Source organism: Pollicipes pollicipes, unplaced genomic scaffold, assembly GCF_011947565.3.
Source record: "Pollicipes pollicipes isolate AB1234 unplaced genomic scaffold, Ppol_2.1 Scaffold_4881;HRSCAF=5763_pilon_pilon_pilon, whole genome shotgun sequence".
Taxonomy (NCBI): Eukaryota; Metazoa; Arthropoda; class Thecostraca; order Pollicipedomorpha; family Pollicipedidae; genus Pollicipes; species Pollicipes pollicipes.
The window spans coordinates 30,590,865-30,612,912 of record NW_023596576.1 but is presented as its reverse complement, the minus strand read 5'-3'; the positions used below and the strand labels follow the sequence as shown (position 1 = coordinate 30,612,912).

Here is a 22,048-nt window from a genome sequence, read left to right as displayed (position 1 = left end):
AACTGTGTGTCTCAACTCTCAACGGCATCGAAAGATAAACAAGGTATTTACGGGCAGAGAAGACCACGGACTCGATATCGCCGGCGGAGCGATGGCCAGAGTAACTAAACACATCTGTCAGAATTGGGCATCAAGAGAGGCGGGCACACAGCATACTACCCACCCAGCCAGTGCAGGTCGGGCGGGGTGGTACATATCTCGCGCCTGGTCACCTTCAGTGATACATACCCCGCGCCCGGTCAACTTCGGCGCCTTTCTCTCGCCTCCCTCCGGTGGCGGCGTCAACAGCAAAGGCGCACACAGAGACTGTCCGTGAGCAGTCGGCACCTCTTCGGGAGCATCAAGGAGCGCGGTACGTACCCAGGCTGGCCATCTGCTCGCCCTCCCAGCGGCGGTACGTACCCAGGCTGGCCATCTGCTCGCCCTCCCAGCGGCGGTACGTACCCAGGCTGGCCATCTGCCCGCCCTCCCAGCGGCGGTACGTACCCAGGCTGGCCATCTGCCCGCCCTCCCAGCGGCGGTACGTACCCAGGCTGGCCATCTGCCCGCCCTCCCAGCGGCGGTACGTACCCAGGCTGGCCATCTGCCCGCCCTCCCATCGGCGGCACGTACCCAGGCTGGCCATCTGCCCGCCCTCCCAGCGGCGGTGCGTACCCAGGCTGGCCATCTGCTTGCCCTCCCAGCGGCGGTACGTACCCAGGCTGGCCATCTGTTCATCCTCCCAGCGGCGGTACGTACCCAGGCTGGCCATCTGCCCGCCCTCCCAGCGGCGGTACGTACCCAGGCTGGCCATCTGCTCGCCCTCCCAGCGACGGTACGTACCCAGGCTGGCCATCTGCTCGCCCTCCCAGCGGCGGTACGTACCCAGGCTGGCCATCTGCTCGCCCTCCCAGCGGCGAATGTTGCCAGACAGTATCTCCAGCTCGGTTTCCTTCTGGCGCCGGATCGCGGCACAGCTCGTCTGCGGCGGGCGGAAGGTCGGGCGTTAGCGGGCGGTCGGCCCCGAGCCCGTCCCACCGAGCACCCCAGTGGCCCGCTAGGGACGACCGCCCCCGCCCCCGGTCGTCCCACGTGGACGCATGGCAGCCAACCCAGCAGATCCCCCACGGGCCTGTTCGGGGCTGCGCTCCACCGCCAGAGGGAGACGCGCCGTCCACACACCGGTCAAGGACGAGCTCCGCCATACCGTGATGTCGTTGTAGACGTGGATGGAGCGCTGCGTGTCGCCGCGGTCCGGGTGGCCCTCCTCCAGGTGGCGCTCGTACTCCTGCAGCATGCCTGCGGCCGGCCACCGAGCGTCAGTGGAGCGGGCGGCCGCGCATCACAACATCCGTCCTGGTCGCTCGGCTCGGGCGCCACGCATGGCACGTCTGTTGTCTGTTTCACTCATGGCGTATCGAGATGGACGGTGATCATCGTGCAGTTGTAAACGATCATGCTAACGGAGTCTCAGCAACGCTCGGCTCAGCTCACCACCGATCATGGTGGCCAAGGCAAACGGTCGGCGTATTGTCCCTTTCTCTTTCCCATCGCGCCCATTCTCCCATCGCCCTGCTATTCTATCTCCTTCCCTCCGGTTGCGACCCTGCCCGTTGCCTGCCTTCGTCGCTTCGGCACCGGAGACCGCGGACAAGTCCAATCAGCTAACGCCCAACGCCCATCTGACTCTCCGTTTGTCCGGCCGGCGCGGATCCCATCAGCAGATGTGTCCGCGCCGCAGCGACGGGCCAGCGGCGTGCCGCAGAGGCTCCTCGGAAACACGTCCCAAGAGCACACAAAGACGGCCGTCCGACCTTCGACAGCGCCGCTGGCCGGCTCGACTCACGCACTGCAAGCCGCCTGTAAGCACCCGCCGGCGGAAACAGCCCAAACACGAAACTGACAGCTTGGGCGGAGGGTCACGAGATGCCGGCTACACTCACGCACTGCAAGCCGCCTGTACGCACCCGCCGGTGGAAATAGCCCGAATACGAAACTGACAGCCTGAGCGGAGGGTCACGAGATGACGCGAGACGGGTGCTGGCGGCCAGGACAGCCGCTCCGGAGAATGTGTGTGGTGGGCGTCAGAAGTGCAGCACTTCGGCGCCGCGGTAGACAGCCAGGCACGTAGACAACAATTCCCCAGGGGGGTCAAATTACAGACTGTCTTCAAAATCCTGGAGGGGAATCCACAAATCCGCAGGAATGAGTGAAGGGGCAAGACCCCTTGACCCTCCCTTTGGCTACGTTCCTGCAGGAAGCCAGAACTAAAAAGCGACGGCGGTGTTGGGGTAGTGCCTGGGTGGCCATGAACTTCGGACTAGTGCCAGGGCAGTGCCGGTGTCGGACTTCCTTATACAAAAAGTCGGCATGATCGATCCATGAGCGCCACACCCGTAGAGAAGCGACCGGCCTGGCTGTCCCTAGCAGCCACAACACAGCGAGGCCTGACGGACGTCACCGCTCTCGTCCTTGACCGGCGCAATAACGTGGGGCAAGAGCCATTCGTTACGGATCGGCGCCGCCCGAGCGGCCGAGACTCAGCGGCTGGCTATAGCACCCCCTCTCCCCCCCCCGCCAAACGCACGCACGCACGCACGCACACACACCCACACACACACACACACACACACACACACACACACACACACACACACACACACACACGCACACGCACACGCACACGCACACACACACACGCACACGCACACCCACACGCACACGCGCACGCACACGCACACGCACACGCACACGCACCCACACCCACACCCACATCCACATCCACATCCACACCCACACCCACACCCACACCCACACCCACACCCACACCCACACCCACACCCACACCCACACCCACACACACAAAGCGGCCGGGTGTGCGCGAGACACACGAGCCCTGCCCTCTTCCCTCCCCGAGACTTCCGGCGCAGAGCAGCCGTCCAGACGCGCGGCGCAGCGGCGACAGACGAGGTCGGCACGTGACCGACGCTTCAGGCGGCCGAACATTGGCCGGGACCTGTCGACGGAGCCGACGGAGCCCGCGGAGCCCGCGGCGTCCCAGCGGCGGGGCGCCGCGGTCCCGCCGGCCGACGGCACCCACCCACCAGTTTCACGTTTTGGGTCGTAATAGTTCGTGCTATGTATCGGCGCACCTTGCATAAACGAGACTAAATGCACTCGTCCGGTCTACAGTGATCGCAGCAGCGCCACTGTAATCGCGCTGGTTATTTGGTAAGCGTATCGCAGCCGGACGTCGCGGGACGGTGCGCCTCAGACCGCTCGGCTGCGGCCGTTCACACGACGCACGCGGCACGGCTGGCCCGCGGCGAGCGTGGGTAGGCACGGGCCGCAGCCGCGCCAGCTGGGCGGCTCACTCACAGGGGAACTTGTCCAGGCGACGGAACACCTTGCTCAGGCCGGTGGTGAGCACCATGATGCCAGGCGTGTGGGCGCCCTGCGACTCCATGAAAGTATTCAGCGCATCCCTGTGACGGCACGAAACACGCGTCACCCGTCAGTGGGGCACAAGAAAAATGGTGACCATATTGGCCGGTCGGAAGCCAAAAGTCGACGGTGCCATGTCCCGTAAAAGTGATGAGCAAATGACTCTCAAAAGAGAAAATAGCAATCTTGTCTCTAGCAAAAAAGGCACAAAAGGCAACATGAATAGAACGCGTGCAATATTGCATGATTAAATAAACCGGGCACATGCAGCTCAATAGCGCGGTGCGTTCACCAAGTCCGATCCTGCAGCGATCAACAGACAAAAACGGGTCCGGTTCTGCCACACGAGACTATCCTATCTCCAGCCGGCAAGTGTCCATGAGCAAACTCCGTCACAAGCCCCAAACTTCGCTGGAACCGACCAAACTACCCGAGAACACGTCCACACTGACCCACACTCACACCGATACCCAGACACCCCCCCCCCCATTCCCCCACCCCCCCCCCCCCCATCCCCACAAACACACACTCACACACGCGCAAAACTTGTCCTCCAACTTCTCCCCATTCGGCACGTCACGCCCTGAAGTTTGCGAAGCGCCCTCCGAGCCGCGGCTGGCAACTCACTTGAACTTGTCGAGCACGCACACGGCACGTGGGTGGTTGGCGCAGTATTGAGTGTGCACGCGCTTGAGTTCGGGCGCGCGGCTGAGGAAGACGTTTCCGGCGCGCTGCGGCCGGTCCTGCGCCGTGTGCTGCTGCTCCAGCTCGGTCAGAAGACGGCTGTGCTCGGCGATCACCTCCTCCAGATTGCCCGTCAGCTGCCGGTACTCGGCCACCGAGAGCCTGCCGGGCGCGGCGGCGGCCGTTACGTGGCGGCGGTCCGTCCTGCGGGCCTCAGCCGGCGAGTACGTGCCTGGGCCGAGGCTGGGGTCGGGACGATCGTCTCGTGAGGTGGCCTCCCGTCAAAACGGGCCCAGGCTCCGCCCGGCGCCGAGGACAGCCCTGAGTTCGTGCCGTCACGTGCAGCACCACGGCCGATCGCCCATACCGGTGCGCGCTCGGACGGTCGCCCCCCTGGCGCCGGCCCAGCCGAGACCGACCCGACCGCCGCCAGTGGGCTCCTGGGTCCGCCCCCCCCCCCTCCCTCCTCGCGCGGACCCTCTCTCCCCTCCCTCCTCGCGTCGCAAAAGCAGGACGCGGTGACCGGCGAGAGCGGCGACTGGGACACAGGACACCTGCTCCTGGGCCGACATCCCCGGAGATCCGAGCACCAACGGACACTCGAGCGCCGCGCTGAGCGAACCCTCACTCGGCTTCCGCCGCCGTCTCCTGTTTTCAGTAAAAACATCGAGAAGTGCCAAGCACGTCCGCGGCTGAGACCTCCCGGATCTCAGGGGTCCGATCGCCCGGCGCTGGTCGTCACATGATCAAAAGACCCGGCCATTTCCGGCGGGCCGGGCCATGCTCGGACTCCTCGGCGATTCCACCACTCCGCGTGGCGCTAGATGGAAATGGGTTGACCTGGTGCTCGCTGTCAGTGTTCAATGGCAAACCGGCCCGCATCACTACGCCCCACATCGCGACGCGCCTCTGCCTTGGTCCGACGAGACGCCGCACTAAACCACCCACGGACAATAATCGACGCTCGAACGGGAGTAACCTATCGATCGGAGCTCGGGCCGCCTGGACGCCCTCTGGCAGTCACGCACTCGCTGCGGACCCGACGCCCGGCTGGGTAGGCCGTCGCGCCGCCCTGGGCCGCGGGGACCGGGGCAGAAATGGCGAGCCTCGCGCTCTACCGGGCACAGTATTCAATATTAGCTGATCGCGCCGGTCGTAACCGCCTCGTTGCTCGAGCAACGCACGACAACGACGAGAGAGAGAGAAGAAAAAAAGAAAGAAAGAGAAAGAGAGGGGGAGAGAGAGAAAGAAAGAAAGAAAGAGAGGAATAGAGAGGGAGAGAGAGAGGAAAGAGAGAGAGAGAGAGAGAGAGAGAGAGGAGAGAGAGAGAGAGAGAGAGAGAGGAGAGAGAGAGAGAGAGAGAGAGAGAGAGAGAGGGGAGAGAGAGAGAGAGAGAGAGAGGCAGAGCAGAGGCAAGAGAGCAGAGGCAGAGGCAGAGGCAGAGGCAGAGGCAGAGGCAGAGGCAGAGGCAGAGGCAGAGGCAGAGGCAGAGGCAGAGGCAGAGGCAGAGGCAGAGGCAGAGGCAGAGGCAGAAGGCAGAAGCAGAGGCAGAGGCAGAGGCAGAAGGCAGAGGCAGAGGCAGAGGCAGAGGCAGAGGCAGAGGCAGAGGCAGAGGCAGAGGCAGAGGCAGAGGCAGAGGCAGAGGCAGAGGCAGAGGCAGAGGCAGAGGCAGAGGCAGAGGCAGAGGCAGAGGCAGAGGCAGAGGCAGAGGCAGAGGCAGCGGCAGCGGCAGCGGCAGCGGCAGTGGCAGCGGCAGCGGCAGCGGCAGCGGCAGCGGCAGCGCAGCGGCAGCGGCAGCGGCAGCGGCAGCGGCAGCGGCAGCGGCAGCGGCAGCGGCAGCGGCAGCGGCAGCGGCAGCGGCAGCGGCAGCGGCAGCGGCAGCGGCAGCGACAGCGACAGCGGCAGCGACAACGGCAGCGGCAGCGAGAGAGAGTGACAGCGAGGGCGAGAGCGAGAGAAATACATATAAATACATATAGAAACAGCTAAACATACGTGGGGAAATGGGAACAATACAGAGGCGAATAGTCCGACGAGCGGCACTGTCGACCAATAGTCCTAGCACAGACGAGTGGCGTCCGTCTGCGCTACCCGGGGGCAAGCACACGCATAAAAAGTTAGACCCATGAGGTCAGACAGACATTGGCAATCATGAGTGGTCGGCACAAAGGACAGCAAAACACATCCAGATGAATGCAGGGAAGAAGAGCAGAGGAGATGAGCTGTCATCGAGCGGACGCGGCATGGGGACGAAAATATTACTGACACATAACCACGCGAATAACTACAAACGCAAACACGCCGAACATCCGAGCAAATCGCCCACTGCGCAAAACGCTCAGGCCCCAGGCCTCAGCCGTGTCGCGCCGCAGAGGTGACAGCGGGCCGCCACCAGCGGGTGGCCTGTCCGGACGGGCCGGGGTCGATCGGCGCCCACGTGAGGAATGGCGCGGAGGCGGCCGGCGGCGACGCCACACGCGTGGGAAAGGTCCCCGTAGCGAGCCACTTCCAAGGATCGGCTGTGTGATAGGATAGGTGAGGCCGGTTGCAGCCGTCACTGGGCTGAACCGTGCGCAGGCAAAGTCCTAATACAGGTACCGAACAGACCTTCATAGAAAATATCCATCCCATAAAGGAATCGACAAATGTATATATATATATATATATATATATATATATATATATATATATATATATATATATATATATATATATATATATATATATATATATCTGTATATATAGATATATAGATATATATATATATATATATATATATATATATATATATATATAGATCACAGGACACGCAAGCATGTAGCCTAGGTTAAACTCCTGTGCTTCTAAGACCGCCCTTAAAAGTGGATATTGAACTGTACCTAACGATTGTATTTGGCAGACTGTTCCACGCGACTGCAGCACGTTGCCGGAAGGCTCGCCGAAAGGAACACTTTCCAGGCAGCTCCAGGTGTCCCCGCTCCGAGGCACGAGTGACACGGCTGGAGGTCTCTCACCAGACCACGAGCATGTCGTGCACTATCCGACATCCGAACTCTTTGTTCATGGCCTTCCGTAATATCGGAGCGACATCCTCAATCGTGCGCGATAATATATATATATATATATATATATATATATATATATATATATATATATATATATATATATATGACGGCCCAAGGAATGAGCAAAAGCCGTACTAGAACCTGCTGCACTACCGGATGATTAACACGCCCAAGGTGGGAGCAGAGTCGGCGTCAGGACTCGCCGCCTCGTCTGGTTGAGGCACGGGACGGCCGTGTTCCGTCTGATTTCGGGGTGACGTCATCGATAATGAAAAGGAGTCGTGGCTTCGACACTGTTGTCTGTGCTAGTGGCAAATGAATTTGAGGGTGAGGATGAATTTGATGCTGCTTTGAGGATGAGGATGCCAATGAATTTGAGGATGTTCTTCAACTGAGGCACAAAATGGTTGGATCTGGCGGACGAATTCCCTTAGCTAGTATTCCGGCTTCTCCAGATCGACGAAAGCCTGTGGCTACTGACTAAGGAAGCTATAGTTGATGAATGGGGGGGGGGGGGGACAATGACGACTATTCACCTTACCGTGAGTTTCCGCGGTGTGTAAGACTTTTCAATCATATTACAGACAAGTGTGTCAGTGATGTCAAACAGTCATCAAATGATTAAAGTGGGGGTGAAATGGGCTTACACAGAGGTTAAATGAGGTTACATCACATTTGTATGCACGCACCATCGAGCCAGTCGAGCTGACAACATTCGTCTGACCCGTCTCGACCAAGCTGGATACATTTTCATTTTCGGCATTGCTGCCCCCCCCCCCCCCCTTCCCATTCTAAACAAAGTCATTACCCGGCGGCTAAGTGACACACTAGCTAGATGTCATGGTCATCAAAAGTGTGTAAGAAGATAGTGACAGAGCGCTAAACGCTTTGTTTCAAGCATTCAAACCGATGTTAATATCCATTTCTATAATCCCTTGCTTACGCACCGAAAACCCAAAATGATTTGAAATCACTGTCCTTTAATCTCTTAGCACACTCCCAAACATGCGTAACTTTCGACACAACAGAAATTATTCGAGTTTCGAATTTGAATTCGAACCGAAGAACCAGACTAGCCGTGGGCAAGCATAATTTTCGAAAAATAAAAGCTGCCGTTCTGAGACAAAACAACGGCTAATGCCATATCGTAAAATGTCAACGCCAGAGAGCCGGCGTGGGTGCCAGACCGGGATAAAGGTCAGAGAGCGGCCAGTCGTCGCCGCGGCCCCTGTCCGGAGCAGAACTGGGCGGGCCAGGCGGTGATCTGGTGACCGGCAGCTGAGCAGGCTGCGCCGGGCAGCGCCGCCGCTGCCACCGATGACAAACGACGCCCGGGTCACCCGAAACCAGGCGAGCCGTGGCGGAGGAGATTTGGCTCGGAGGGGGGCACGGATGGCTGGCGGCGCGACCCGCGCGCGACTGAGCGCGCTGACGGGGCAGCGCCAGTTCGACCGCGGCCACCTAGGTCAGACGGGCGGACGACCGTCACGGCCGGCCCGCGTCACGCGTCACGAGAACACGCCGACCCGGGATCTGCGAGGGCTCGCGTTCCGCCTTGGCGGCCGTTCCGCTATTGCTGGGGCCCTAGACGGGGGCCCTAGACGGGGGCCCTAGACGGGGGCCCTAGACGGGGGCCCTAGACGGGGGCCCTAGACTGGGGCCCTAGACACCCAACTACAACCCGCGGAGAGGGAGGGCACTGGCACCGCGCTGGGGCCCTAGACGCCCAACTACAACCCGCGGAGAGGGAGGGCACTGGCACCGCCGTCCTCACGTGCGCACGCACGCACGCACGCACCAAGCTGATGCCTCGCGGCCGGGTAGGACACGTCCCTCCACCACTCACAGATCGGCCCTGCTCAGCGGGTGCAGGAAGTTCTTGACCAGGGTCTGCAGCTCGCCGATGTGCGCCCGCTCCGAGTCGATGATGTCTTTAAGCACCATGGAGCGGTAGACGCGCTGCTGGCTGACGAGCTCGGTCGGCGCGGCGGCCACCTGCGTGTCTGCGGACGGGTCAGCAGTCAGCTAAGTCGCGGGGAACAGATCAGAGGTCAGCCGGGATCGTGGGAGGAGGGTTAGAGGTCAGCTGGGTCGCGAGGAACGGGCTAGAGGCCAAGTGGGGTCGTGGGGGACACGTCAGAGGTCAGCTGGTGGTCGCAGGGGACGGGTTAGAGGTCAGCTGGGGGTCGCGGGGACGGTCAGTTGGTCGGTGGTCAGATGGAGTCGCAAGTGACAGGCTAGGGTCGCAGGGTACAGATCAGAGGTCAGTTGAGATCCGCTGGGGTCATAGGGGACGGGTCAGGGGTCAGATGGGTGAGCGTATCAAACAGTGTCACAGACGAATAACTTGGGCAGTAGTGGGAAGGAATGCAAATGGTCTCAACAGGGAGACGGCCTGGACACGCCGCGGGTAATCATGTGAACAAGGTCAAGTTACACGGTCTGCACGGGGCCGTTGACCATGGGCAACGGCATGAACAGCGTGCCAGAGTCGCTGCACGATAACCCGAGCAATGTCACGCGCTGCAAATCTGGGAAGGGAACGGAGCCGACGGTAGGCACTCGGTCCTCCGCCGTCACCAGGCGGGCGAGCGGCCGCCGACACGGAGAAGCCCCGTACCGGACGGGGCCCGCCAGCCGCTGGCGTCGTCAGCGCTGGATCCGAGCTACGGCCCCGCGCCACTGGCCACCAGACGGTGCGATGAATCAACCCGAGATGGAGCCGGAGGGGCCTTTATTAGCTTGGTAACGGCTCATTATTCAACCACCCGTGCTTGTGAACGACACATACCTATTTGCTTCGGCCTGAATGCTCATAGCACATGTGCATCATAATGTTCAGTATACATGCTGAAAGAAAAAACATCTCCATATTCTCTCCCAATACTCGACAAAGTGTACAGGTGGAGCAACCGTCCACGGCAAGAGACGCATTAATAGCTCTAGTCCACGGTCTCCAAGCCTCCGTGAAAACTTCTGAAACTGAAAAGGTTCAAGTCCAAGCAGTCCCAGATATACGACAGTTCCGGCCCACCTACCCCGCAGCCGCCACCAAAGGCTTCTGGTCCCATCATTTTGAAGGCACAGAAACGGCCCCGTTCACCCCAACCTCAAACGAACAAACCTAGCGACGCATAAGACACGATTCCCAACACCGTAACCATACTTCTCGTCTTGTTGTCGTTGGCAGGACGTAAATGTTGGCAGAACACGTCTGTCCTCCGCAGCGGGTACTCCTGCCCCTGCGCGGCGGGTGCCCTTATCCGTGGACACGTCTGTCCTGCGCAGCGGGTACTCCTGCCCCTGAACATGCCTGCCCCTGCGCAACGGGTGCCCTTGCCCGTGAACACGTTTGCCTTTGCGCAGCGGGTTCCCCTGCCCCTGAACACCCCTGTCCCTGCGCAGCGGGTACCACTGGACTTCTCAGCGTACATGAAGCCATTCGTCACACGGCAACAGCCCCTTGAAGGGAATAGGGCGAGGCATTTGTGTGAAACGGAGCGTAACCTGTACGAAAAAGAACACCTTATGACATGCTTACTGATAAAGTTGCGTATTCGGGTTGAGAGGCTCCGCCTCCCCTTCCCCTCAACTTTGTCCCCCTCCCTCTGACTCACTTTGAAAGGGAAATCGACAAGTCCGGGGAGAAATTGGACGCCACGTGAAAAGGCAGGGTGTCGCAGGTTAGGTCACGTCAAGCCGCGGTCGCAGCACTCACCTGCGGCGGAGCATTCCTTGACGTAGTTGGAGGGGAACCAGCCGGTGGTGTGGTCCAGCGTTCCCTCCCACCAGTCGTCGTCGTCGTCGCGCTGCGTCACAGTGATCACGTCGCCCTTCTTGAAGGTCAGCTCGTCGTGTTGGTGGCTCGGAAGGTGTAGAGCGCACGCACGAGCTGCGGCGCCTCGGCGGCCATGGCTGCGCTGCCTCCGCCGTCGACCGGAGCCCTGCGGCGCGGACGGCGCCGTCAGAGTCGGCCGCCGCCGCCGACGGCGCGCCGTATTTATAGCCGCGGCCGGCGCACCTGGCCAGCCGGCGCCGACGCAGCGTCACGGGCCAGACCGACGGCCAGTGGCGTCGCCGGCCAGGCGCCCGGGGGCGGGGGAGCGCGGAGGGGGGGGGGGGCAGGCTGCGTGGGTGGCAGCGCCGGGGAGTGAAGTGAGGTGGCGGCCTTGTCGTTTCGTGGCGCAGCGGGATACGGAAACAGGCGTCGTTTGATGCACGCTCACATGGATGGCTCAGGATCGAGTCTGGAAGCGATGCCAGCCGACAGTCTGCAGTAGACATGTCGATCAGTCGCGACGATCAGCAGGTGCAGTGAGCCCTAATTGTTCGAGTGATAGATCAAGCAGACGTAGTTCGGTTCGAAATGTCAGCCTTTCAAAGCGATTCATGAAATCCCGAGTACCTGTCCATGGGTGTAACCACTAGGCGAGGTGGTTCCAAAAATGCGGTTGGGCCGCAGCTGATTTCACCCGTAAAATGCACGCGTCTGACGTTTTCCAATGATGAACATACTTTCACGTCAGGCTGTTCCGTCAGATTCCAGCTGTATAACCCGCCCCACTCGCCCCCCCCCCCCCCCCCCTCCCCATCCCGATTTGCCCTCTGCTAATCTCAAATACGCCGTAACACTCACGGTAACTACATGGTAACTACCACATACAACTCGGATTCAAATGAATCATTTATCTTTCTCAGAGGCGCTGTGCGACATTGACGATAGTTTAACCAGTGCAGTGCACACTGAACACACACTGAACTTAAAAAGATAGCAAAAGTCAAGCGGAAGTCATGCATGTACCCCAACCTTTGGCCACTGGAAGTCAAACATCGATATTTTATAGAAGTTACCAGCCATGGATCAGGTACCGACGAGGCTGTGGCTTCCGAATCAGCGGGCAGCCCGTCAGCCAGGCCACACATAGTTCGTACACAACATGTATCCAAGCCCACGCCCCAACCGGGCACGCAGTATGGAGCCGCTGAGGCGGTCAGTCTGGCCCATGGCACGTCACCACGCCGACGTCCCCAGCCGCAAGCCGCCAGATCAGGGGCTGGCCACAGCGCAGCTTCCCCTCAGGCGCACCATTTGGCAGCGGGTGATGGATCGCTCCGGCCGAGGCTATGAGACGCCACTCAAACGTCGCCGATGGGCCCACGTCACCGGCGGCCTGTCGCCATCTTTCGGTCTCCCGTAAACAACTTCGCCAGTCGTCTGCTGGCAGACTCTTTTATTACCAAAAACCATGGCGAGTGATAAACAGACTGATACAATTAAAAGCAGGCCCACGCCCTCTTTGCATGCATCAGGGACAAGTTTGAACTCAACCAAACGCACGCAATGTCAGGAAAATAGTGGTGGCAATTACAGTTACGGTATGTGCAGAAACAGCGCTGCGTGCACGCACACGACGTCAAGCTTAGACGGAAGACTCGTCACCAAAGAAAGCCTGCTGACAAGCGTGTATTCCTCGCCACGCACGCCACATGGGTTGAGGACTGCAGACCACTGTCCTCTCAAACTGCTCGGCACAAGCTGAGACCCCACATCAATCGTCCCCCAGCCCTCCGCGCAATCTTCTGGGCCAGGGCGGCACCGCTCACACAAAGTAAGCCGGCTTCTTCACTTGCATGCCGTGGTCGCCGAGCGCCTGGGTCAAGTCCTCCAGCGTCAGCACGTACTTCTTGTCCTTGGACTTCACCTTGGAGGGCAGGCTGGCCTTGGCGCATCTTGTACAGCTGCAGCGCGTCGTTGGCCACGTCCGAGACGAACTTCTGCGCGGCGATGGCGATGAGCCGGACGAGCCGCGGGTCGTCCGTGTCCAGGCCGGCCTCGGCCAGATAGTGGGCCGTCACGGCGTCCGGCAGCGTCGGCTGCTGCTCCTCCAGCTGCGCCAGCACGTCCGAGAGCGCCGCGCCCGCCGACGGCTGCGACATGGCTGCCGGCACACGCACCACAGCGTCTCACTGGAGGGCCGGCACGCGCGCCACGCACGCTCGCCGCGGATGATCCGCACGCCTCCGACAAACGGCGCTCGGCCAACCCAAAGCGGCCGTCCGGCAGCACATACGGCCTTCGCTGGGCGCAGCACTGCCTCTAACGCCCGGACCACACCGCCAGCACGCAACAGAAGTCGAGCCTCGAACGCCGCGGCGGTCGCGTCACACTCGGAGATGCTGACGCTGATGATGAGGATGTCGATGACGATAATTGGAATTTTAGGAAACGCCGGCTGCTATGGTCATTTTCGGCCACTCGGGGACGGGCGAGCGGCGGCGGCAGTCACGCGTCTCACTAGCGATACGTCCAAATGTGGGTGCTCCTGGAGCCCGAGGCTGGGCTCAGTGCTTTACTGGCATTTCGATCACTGTGACTGTTTAGCCAGCATTTGGTGTGATATAACCAAGTGTTAGAACAGATCACAATAAGATTAAGTGCTGAAGGAGGCTATAGGATGGTTGACCAACAATCCAAAACCGAGACAGAGGCCCGGCAAAGCTTCTGCAATACACAACACTGAGTGGGACGAACTGAGATCTGTGCAATCTGTGCTGTGGTGCAATAAACCCCACCAGCATCCTGGCAGTTGCAAACATCATAGGAAAATAGGACAGTAGATATAGTTTGCTCATCATGTCCTACACAGCTGAGCAGCTGGATATTTGTTACACATTTTCAGGCACTACAGGAAAGTCTGCGTGTACAACACGGAATAAAGTGAAAGGAGTAATGATATGTCTTTGAAAGCAAAATGTTCGGGCATTGCTCAAACCCTACATTTCCTTTAGGCTGTTAGGGGAAATAAATATGCAAGGTCTTTAGGGAATCAAAGTCAACAAAGATTTGGTATTTTAAGATGCACGCATGCACGCTTGCATGCGTGCATCTCACGCTATATATATATATATATATATATATATATATATATATATATATATATATATAAAGCATGTGTATGCTGGGGACAAAACCGTGGTCAACGCTGGCTGGCATCTGGTGGTCGCCTTATATTCGAATGTTTGACTCTGTGAGCAAGGTCCGCGGTCGCAAGTTCATCAAAAACACAACTTACTTAAAGAATACCATGTATATAACTACTGTAAGGTCATCTCAGTTCCCTTCTAACACTTGCCATGTCCTACATCGCACAAGCACTGTACCATCCAAAAAATTGAATCAAAGAGTGACCGCCGTGAAATGCTTGTTAGCATTTTGAAGACATCGATGAAGCTCAACAGTGCTAATCTGAGAATAGTTTTGTTATCGTGCAGAAAAGCAGATGTTATTCCACATTTTGTAAACGACGTCACAGTTTCGGACGGCAAGATATTCGATGGAAGTAAAGCGATTTCATAAGGAATGTACAGCGTTTCGTGCCAAGCCTCTTAACGAATCGATTAGAGACGCCCTTTGCGAGAAAACACATTTGGAACGTTGCCAGCCGAGGCATGAATTTGAATTGCGATAGATGGATGATAGTTTTCTTTGGATGAAAAGTTCGTGCAGGCAGATTTTGAAGTGACTATGGAGAATCACAAGCAGCGGCTGGAATACAAGTTCAATGCCTTCAGCACAATGCAGCCAGCATCCAGATCCATGATGAACAAGACAATTTTACCGATGATGATGTAGGACAATTATCAAGCTTTTCTCCTCGCAATGGACAAGAAGGCCACGAAGAGACAAGAAACCCAGCAAGTCAACCGACTAACAGTGATCATACAAGTACGAGAGCAACCAAACGCGCCACCAATCTATCAGCCGTGTCCCTGTCGCCTAGTGTCGTCAACTTACTCCCAAAAGGCCCAAAATTTGCCAGGACAAACATCATTATTGATGCAACTCTGCAAGAATCGAAAGCAAGGGTGAAGCGTTTAGTTTATGGTAAAAAAGAAGAGACTTCTCTCAATGTAACTTAACCACGCCTAACCCCTAAAACACCCTACTCGCGCTTCCTCCACCTGACAACCGTAGGGGAGAACGTCTAGAAGATAGCTAACTTCCACATACTGCTACTGGTCTAACAGAACAACACCATACAGCCCAGATTAAGGAGAGCAGATTTCGGCCAAATTTTGCAGACTTAGTGAAAAAGGCCTCCAACGGCTTTGGGCCGAACTGAAGAACAGCTTAGGCCACTGAAACGAGTGCTTAACGTTTACAAAAGCCATCTTAAAACAAAGCCAAACACTAAGGAAAAGGAACGGAAAGCTTTGAAGTTGCTGACGATAAATAATTGATATCATTTATATCATAAATGAAGATATCATTGATAACTGATAAATGCATAATTGTGAAATCGAAGAATAAACGCGTGGGGTTGGTTATCTTGGATTAAACAACGTACGTTGACAAGGTTAACAACATACTGCAAGATGAAAATAGCTACCACAAACTGCCCAAGAATCCAACACCAAAGACTGCAGCAAAAACCAAACACATTTTTAAACACCCCAAAAAATAAGCTTACAGATTCATTTGTGAAGGGCCTTCTACCCACCAACTCTAGAACAACAGTTCTCTATGGGCAACCAAATGACCACAAAGCAGTGGTACCCCTCCGGCCATTTACCCCTACCCCTACCCCTAGGTAGGTACCCCTATTGTGCCTGCTTGTTGTGTTCCGACTGAAAGGACGCCTTGGTGCTTAGATAGGATCTTAAATCAGCTTCTTACCTACATCCGGCTCATCTCAGAAACACAGACGAATACCTGACAAGGCTCAAATCAATCAGTTCCTTACACATCAGCTTTCACGGAACGCCAGTTTTCAGCATCGATGTTGTCAACCTACATGGCAGCATCCCACTAATGGAGGCTGTATCGGCGGTCACCGACCTCATTTGTCAACACAAGAATGATACTGCACTTGGTGGTCTCACACCTGTGGACATCACAGAACAACTTACACAGTCTCTAAAATAGCACCTTCAGATCTGACAATGACCACCACCAACAGCAACTCGGCATTGCCATGGGCAAATAGGTGGCACCTCCTGTTGCAATAATCTTTATGCACAAATTTCAACAACCTGCCACTAATAATGCAGGCCTAAAACCTGGTTTTACGTCAGATACATCGACGATTCCATGGGGGTCTGGACTCGCTCTCACGATGGGCTGCTGGACTTTATCAAATACCTAAATTCTCTCCATAACAGCTTCAAGTTTACCTTAGAAGACACACATACGTCCAGATGGCTTGTATTTCTGGATACACCCGTGACGGTCCGTCAAAACTTCAAATTTTCAACAGAACTCTTCATCGAGCCTAACCATCCCGGGGTCATCATCCATGATACAGCCCATCCTATGTCGACAAAAAAGGTTGTCATTTGTTCAGAACTTTAACGTGTCGTCAAATACATTCAAATATTGCTGCAAATGACTACCCATGTCAAAAAATACCAAATCTGTTTGAAGAAAATAGGCTAATGGAAACAGCTTCTGCGTCGCCTTCACCGAGAAGCCGCACCACATCGACTGGAAAAACAATGCTACGATAAACAAAACCAGCAGGAACGTCATCATCAACAAGAGCATCGTCAACATTGGCAAGCGCATGATCGACATCGACAGGATCAAGGCCTGCGTGGCTATCTTACAGTACCAGATGTTGATGAAGCTTTGTATGCAAAGATGAAATCAGTTGTCAAAAAATACAATATCAATATTCATTTGGCACGACAAAACCAACATACTTTGAACCACAATCTAGTTCAGTCAGCTTTCTCACCTCTTTGTCCCTCTGGCAATAGAATTTGTAATCTGTGTACGTCCGGTTTAAAAGGTACATGTTTGATGTATCATGTAGTGTTCTGTGTAATATGTTTGACATGTGAGGGCAGGGGTGAAAGCATATTGTATGTTGGTGCACCAAAAAGACCCATTTGGCCATGGTCTACAGGCACATCTTAGAAGCAACGACAAAACTCTTGAGACTCCCATCGGCAATCATGTTCTTTCTGCACAATGAAACTATGAGATTTGGCATTAGGAGGACCCATTGGCTGTTCAAATTTTGCAGAAAACAAAGACCACCCCATCACAAAATTTGGAGACCAATCCACATATGCAAACTGCAACCCCCACTAAATACAAATACTCATCCCACAGATCCTAGCTTTTCCCTGTACACAGCTAATGTACTCTGTCATATTTGATTTATTGTAATCTTGTTTGGCCAAAGTGCAGGAAATGTGTGCCATCTTACCATGTGTATGCTGGGGAAAAAGCTGCACTCAATGCTGGCTGGCATGTGGTGACCACCTTATATTTGAATATTTGACTCTGTGACCAAAGGCTGGGACCAAAAACTCATAAAAATACAACTTAGTTAACACATGTCATGTGTATAATTATTGTAAGGTCATCTTAATTCCCTTTTAATACCTGCCATGCCTTGCATCCCACAAGTGCTGAAACATCTACAAATTAATGAGGCCAGTCTTGTAGATTGTATGGTGGCTGGGGGTATGGTAAGGATAGTTTAAAGGAAATCAAGGTTAATAAACCAGCCGGACCTGACCAGATATATGGTAGAGTGCTGAATGAATGCTGGTACTTAAGCTCGTCCTTTTATGTTAATATTTAATATGTCATGCCATGTCATTGGGGCTTTATGATGCACTCAGCTGCTGAGGCTATATGGCGTGGCCTGCTTCTCGCCCTGGCAGGAAGGGCGGGCACCATGGGGAATCAAACCCTGTACCTCTGGTCTCCCATACATGCAGTGGCTATCGCAGACGCGTTAACCACTACACTATGGCACCCCCATTAATATTCAATAGGTCATTGATTCTTTCATGAGTATCTGGGGACTGGTGCAATGCCAATGTAGTACTGATATTTAAGAAGGGGACCAAAAAAGTGTCAGCAACTACAGAAGTGTGAGCATTAATTCACTCTTATGTAAGATCCCAGAAAAATGCATCAAGGCTAGCATTTAGTCACACTTAGATGGGCATAAGCTGATAACTGGTAGTTAGTGTGGTTTTACTTCTGGTAGGTCCTGTTCGGCAAATCTTTTCATTTATGGGGCATGTTACTAGTCAGATAGATGAAGGTAATAGTTTAAATGTTGCTTAGACCAGATCAAGGATGAAAAGGACATGTGGATTTTCATTTCCAGGGATTTAAATGCTGAAAAGCCATGTGGGGCTGCTAGGAGCAAGAGCTTTGAATGCTGGGACTTTTTATGGGAATGTCCATTGCAGGAGTAGGAATGCTGTCAATAAGTTGTACTTTGCTTATGTCAGACCACACCTAGAGTATTGTGTACAGGATTGGTCTCCATGTTTCCAAAAATATATAGGCTGGAAAGAGAGCAGCAAAAAGCAACTAGGATGAGAAATAGGATTGACAACTTAGAATGAGGAAAGGCTTAGACCCTCAGGGTTTATATTCCCTACAGCATCATGAATTTAGAGGGCATCTCAAAGAGGTATTTAAGATTATGAAACAGATAGGCACCCTAGATCTACATGCAGCACTGAAAGTTAGGCAGAGGTTTAGAGGAAACTAGCTGCATTTAGCAAGAGGTAGGAGAGAAGATATACAGGGGCAGATGTCACTTAGTCAACAAGCAGTGAATCATCAGAACTGACTGTCTAACAAGTTGTGGAAGTCCCTCACTGGTATCATTTAAAAACAGTCTGAACAAGCTCTATTGGTCTAAAGATCCCATTTAGAGCTAAATTCAGGCTGGGCCAGTAGTGAAATTATTTTTGAGGGTGCGTGTGAAGCCTGTGGTAGGCCGTACTTGGTGGTCCCTGCGGCTCTTACTGGCCAGAGGACTTTGTCTTTATGCAACAAGCACTTCCCAGTGTCGGTGATCCAAAAAAATGCATCATATTAAAACAATGGACTAAATTTTTCTAAAACATGAAAAATGTGGTTCCTAACAAAATGCCTAAAATACAACCTGGAGAGCGAAGTAGGAGATGTGCATTCCATACATTAAGCAATGTAGCATGACCTTATTTGATGCATCTGCATCTGTTTTAGGGTGGTATTTGTGTAATGCCAGTTGTAAATGGCAATGCAGTGATATCTGTCTAATATTTTTAGAGAACACAAACCTATGACAGCAATAGTCAATAATTTGCTTCATTGCACATGTATCATGAGTATATTTTGCTTCCAATTGTGTATACATTTCAAATTAACCCTAATCACTTAGATACGTCACATACATACACTGAACTTGCTGCTGGGACGTCGCCACTGATATCACGGTGTAGGTGTACTTTCCTACCTAACGTTAGAAAAATCATAGCACACTATTCGTCTATCGTAAATAATCTCAAAACACGTAGAATCACGCTCCTACCTTCGAATTTCAATAACTACGATGGCGAGCTCCCGAGCGCCCCACACACCGCACCGCCCGGACTCCCCAGCGTCGTTTCTGCGCTGCCGTTGCGTAAACAAAATATTTCTGCTTATCGAGAACTATTCAAAATGTATGGGACCAAGGTAAATCAGTCGTTGTGTTTATAGCGGAACATATCGTAAATAATCTCACAACGGGTAGAATCATGCTCCTACCTTCGAATTTTAATAAACACGACAGCGAACTCCCGAGCGCCGCACGCACCGCACCGCACCGCCTCGACTCCCAAACGCCGTTTCTGTGTTGATGCGAAGTGCGATATTTCTGCTTATCAAGAACCACAAAAAATGTACAGGACCAGGGCAACAATCATCAAGCAGTGAAAATCGCTTCTTATCGCGTTTAGGTACGCTTATGAAACACACAGGCCAGGGTAGTCCAGCACACATCCTAAACTAGCCTAACCTAACCTACTATAATCTAACCTAACCTAACCTAACCTAACCTAACCTAACCTAACCTAACCTAACCTAACCTAACCTAACCTAACCTAACTAACCTAACCTAACCTAACCTAACCTCCTTACTAGCCTAACCTACCTAACCTAACCCTAACCTAACCTAACCTAACTAACCTAACCTAACCTAACCTAACCTAACCTAACCTAACCTAACCTAACCTAACCTAACCTAACCTAACCTAACCTAACCTAACCTCCCCACCTGATATCCCCTTCAACCCAGTGCCCCAATGGCATCCATGTTCCATGTCATATATAGGTGCCATATAGTGAGCTTCTATTTAGCCGCCCTGCTCTCATTTTGCTTAACATTTCCCACCCAATTCCCCTGCAACCCATCCTCCGGTGTTGGCGTCGAGGATCAAATTTCATGGATTCTTCTTACCTTGGCTGGGTACATTTTTATGGTTCTTGATGCTGCTTGATGCCAGTAATGTTGTGACAGCTCCCAGTAATGGCGCGGGCAAGGCCATTGAGGCGCTGGTGTCGCAGCTGCTGTGTGTGTGCGGCGCTCTGCAGCTCGCTATCATAATTATTAAAAAATCTGAAGGTAAGAGCATGAATCTACCTGTTTTGTGATTATTTACGATATGTCCTGCCTTAAACAAGACGAATGGTGTACAATGATTTTTTCTAACGTTAGGTAGGAAAGTATGCCCTGACCCAACAGGGTAAACTTCACCAAACCTGGTTTGGAATTTTCTGCATTATGTGTGGCCAGTCACAGTGCAAGTCAAGTCTGGATTTGAACTATATTGAGATAATGGAGGCAACCGCAACATGAAGGAGGGCATTCCATTTGCTGACCACTGCAGTGTTGCTGGCCTTTCCTATGACCCACATCACTATCTGAGGCTAGGTTAGCTTTCAGGCGTGGCCCCTAGGCCTGGAGGGAATTGGGGGTGGGAGACGTTAATAAGGCAGGTTGTCTTCATTAAACTTTTCCCAACCTGGTAAGAACTTCTCGCGCAGTAAACAAAAGGTCTGGAATGGTCTCGTAATCCCCTGTGGTCTAGGACCCGCAACACGGACTGTGAGACATCCCGCTTAACTAACATCTCACTGCAACTCACTCACCTAAATGGAACGCGCGCCCTTCACTGCGCTAATAAATAGGAGCTTGCTCCAGTGCCCAATCGCCCCCCTCCCGAACGCAATACTTCACATATGTCCGCGCCCTGCCGTCCACTCACACCCAGCGAGCGAGCGAATAATTGCTTCCAATTCGCTCGACTTTTCCTGAAGAAATATCTCAAGGTAAACCTGAGAGTTCTAGCCGACTGGGATTCAATCACAATGCTGCCAGTGTAAAGTGATAGATGCTACCAAATATGAAGGCATGGGCATGACGTTTTTTCAACCTCTGAGAAGGCAAAAATGCCACAGAGTTGTTTCAGAAACCCGAACAAATGATGCAACGGAGGTCTTTGGGCCAAAACGATGCTAAACGTGACTGCATCCCCCAGTGTGCAGAGGGCGGGCAGGGCGGGTGAGGAAGAAGCTCTTTTTGGGGGGGGCTCACTCGGCTCACAGAGGGCAGGCAAGGGGCGCATGCCTCCCCTTAGGCTCCGATTTGAGGGCCCGAAGGGCCCGAAAGGTCAGCCAGAGGTCTCATTCAGGATCACCGGCCCGCAGGGCCGGGCATTCCAACGCCAGCCAAAGAGCCCTGCACGCCGATCAGCGGCTCACTGCGTTGATACGGGCCTACATTTCTGTCAGACACCACCAGTAACGCCCAGTTGGCTCCGTGGCGCCGTGGGCCTAAAGGCCCATTTTTCAAGCAGAGGCAGAGCCGGGGCCTCACAGCGCCTAACAGGAGCCCTGTGTTGGCAAGAGACCTTGAGCCGGCCTGAGGCAGTGTTCGAGGTGGCCCAAAGAGCCTAGAAGGCCCACCGGTTTCGACGATCAAGGGCCCGATTGGAGGGTCTAAAGGCATGAAGGGCTGGTCGGAGTATTATTCAGGGTTCTCGACCTGCAAAGACGGACCCTCAGAAAACAGCCAGAGGGCTCTTCGCACCGA

General features: G+C 54.4%; 1 protein-coding gene across 1 annotated transcript in view; it reads right to left on the bottom strand.

Moving 5' to 3' along the window:
* The window catches only part of LOC119099894 (rho guanine nucleotide exchange factor 7-like), a 37,069-nt gene extending 15,848 nt beyond the window's left edge, over window positions 1–21,221 (bottom strand). The window contains 8 exon segments of the mRNA XM_037222985.1: window positions 865–961; window positions 1,187–1,278; window positions 3,358–3,464; window positions 4,051–4,269; window positions 9,019–9,175; window positions 10,891–11,028; window positions 11,031–11,116; window positions 21,106–21,221. Coding sequence (XP_037078880.1) covers window positions 865–961; window positions 1,187–1,278; window positions 3,358–3,464; window positions 4,051–4,269; window positions 9,019–9,175; window positions 10,891–11,028; window positions 11,031–11,085 — 865 coding nt within the window. The 5' untranslated portion in view covers window positions 11,086–11,116; window positions 21,106–21,221.
* Window positions 21,222–22,048: the final 827 nt, after the last annotated feature.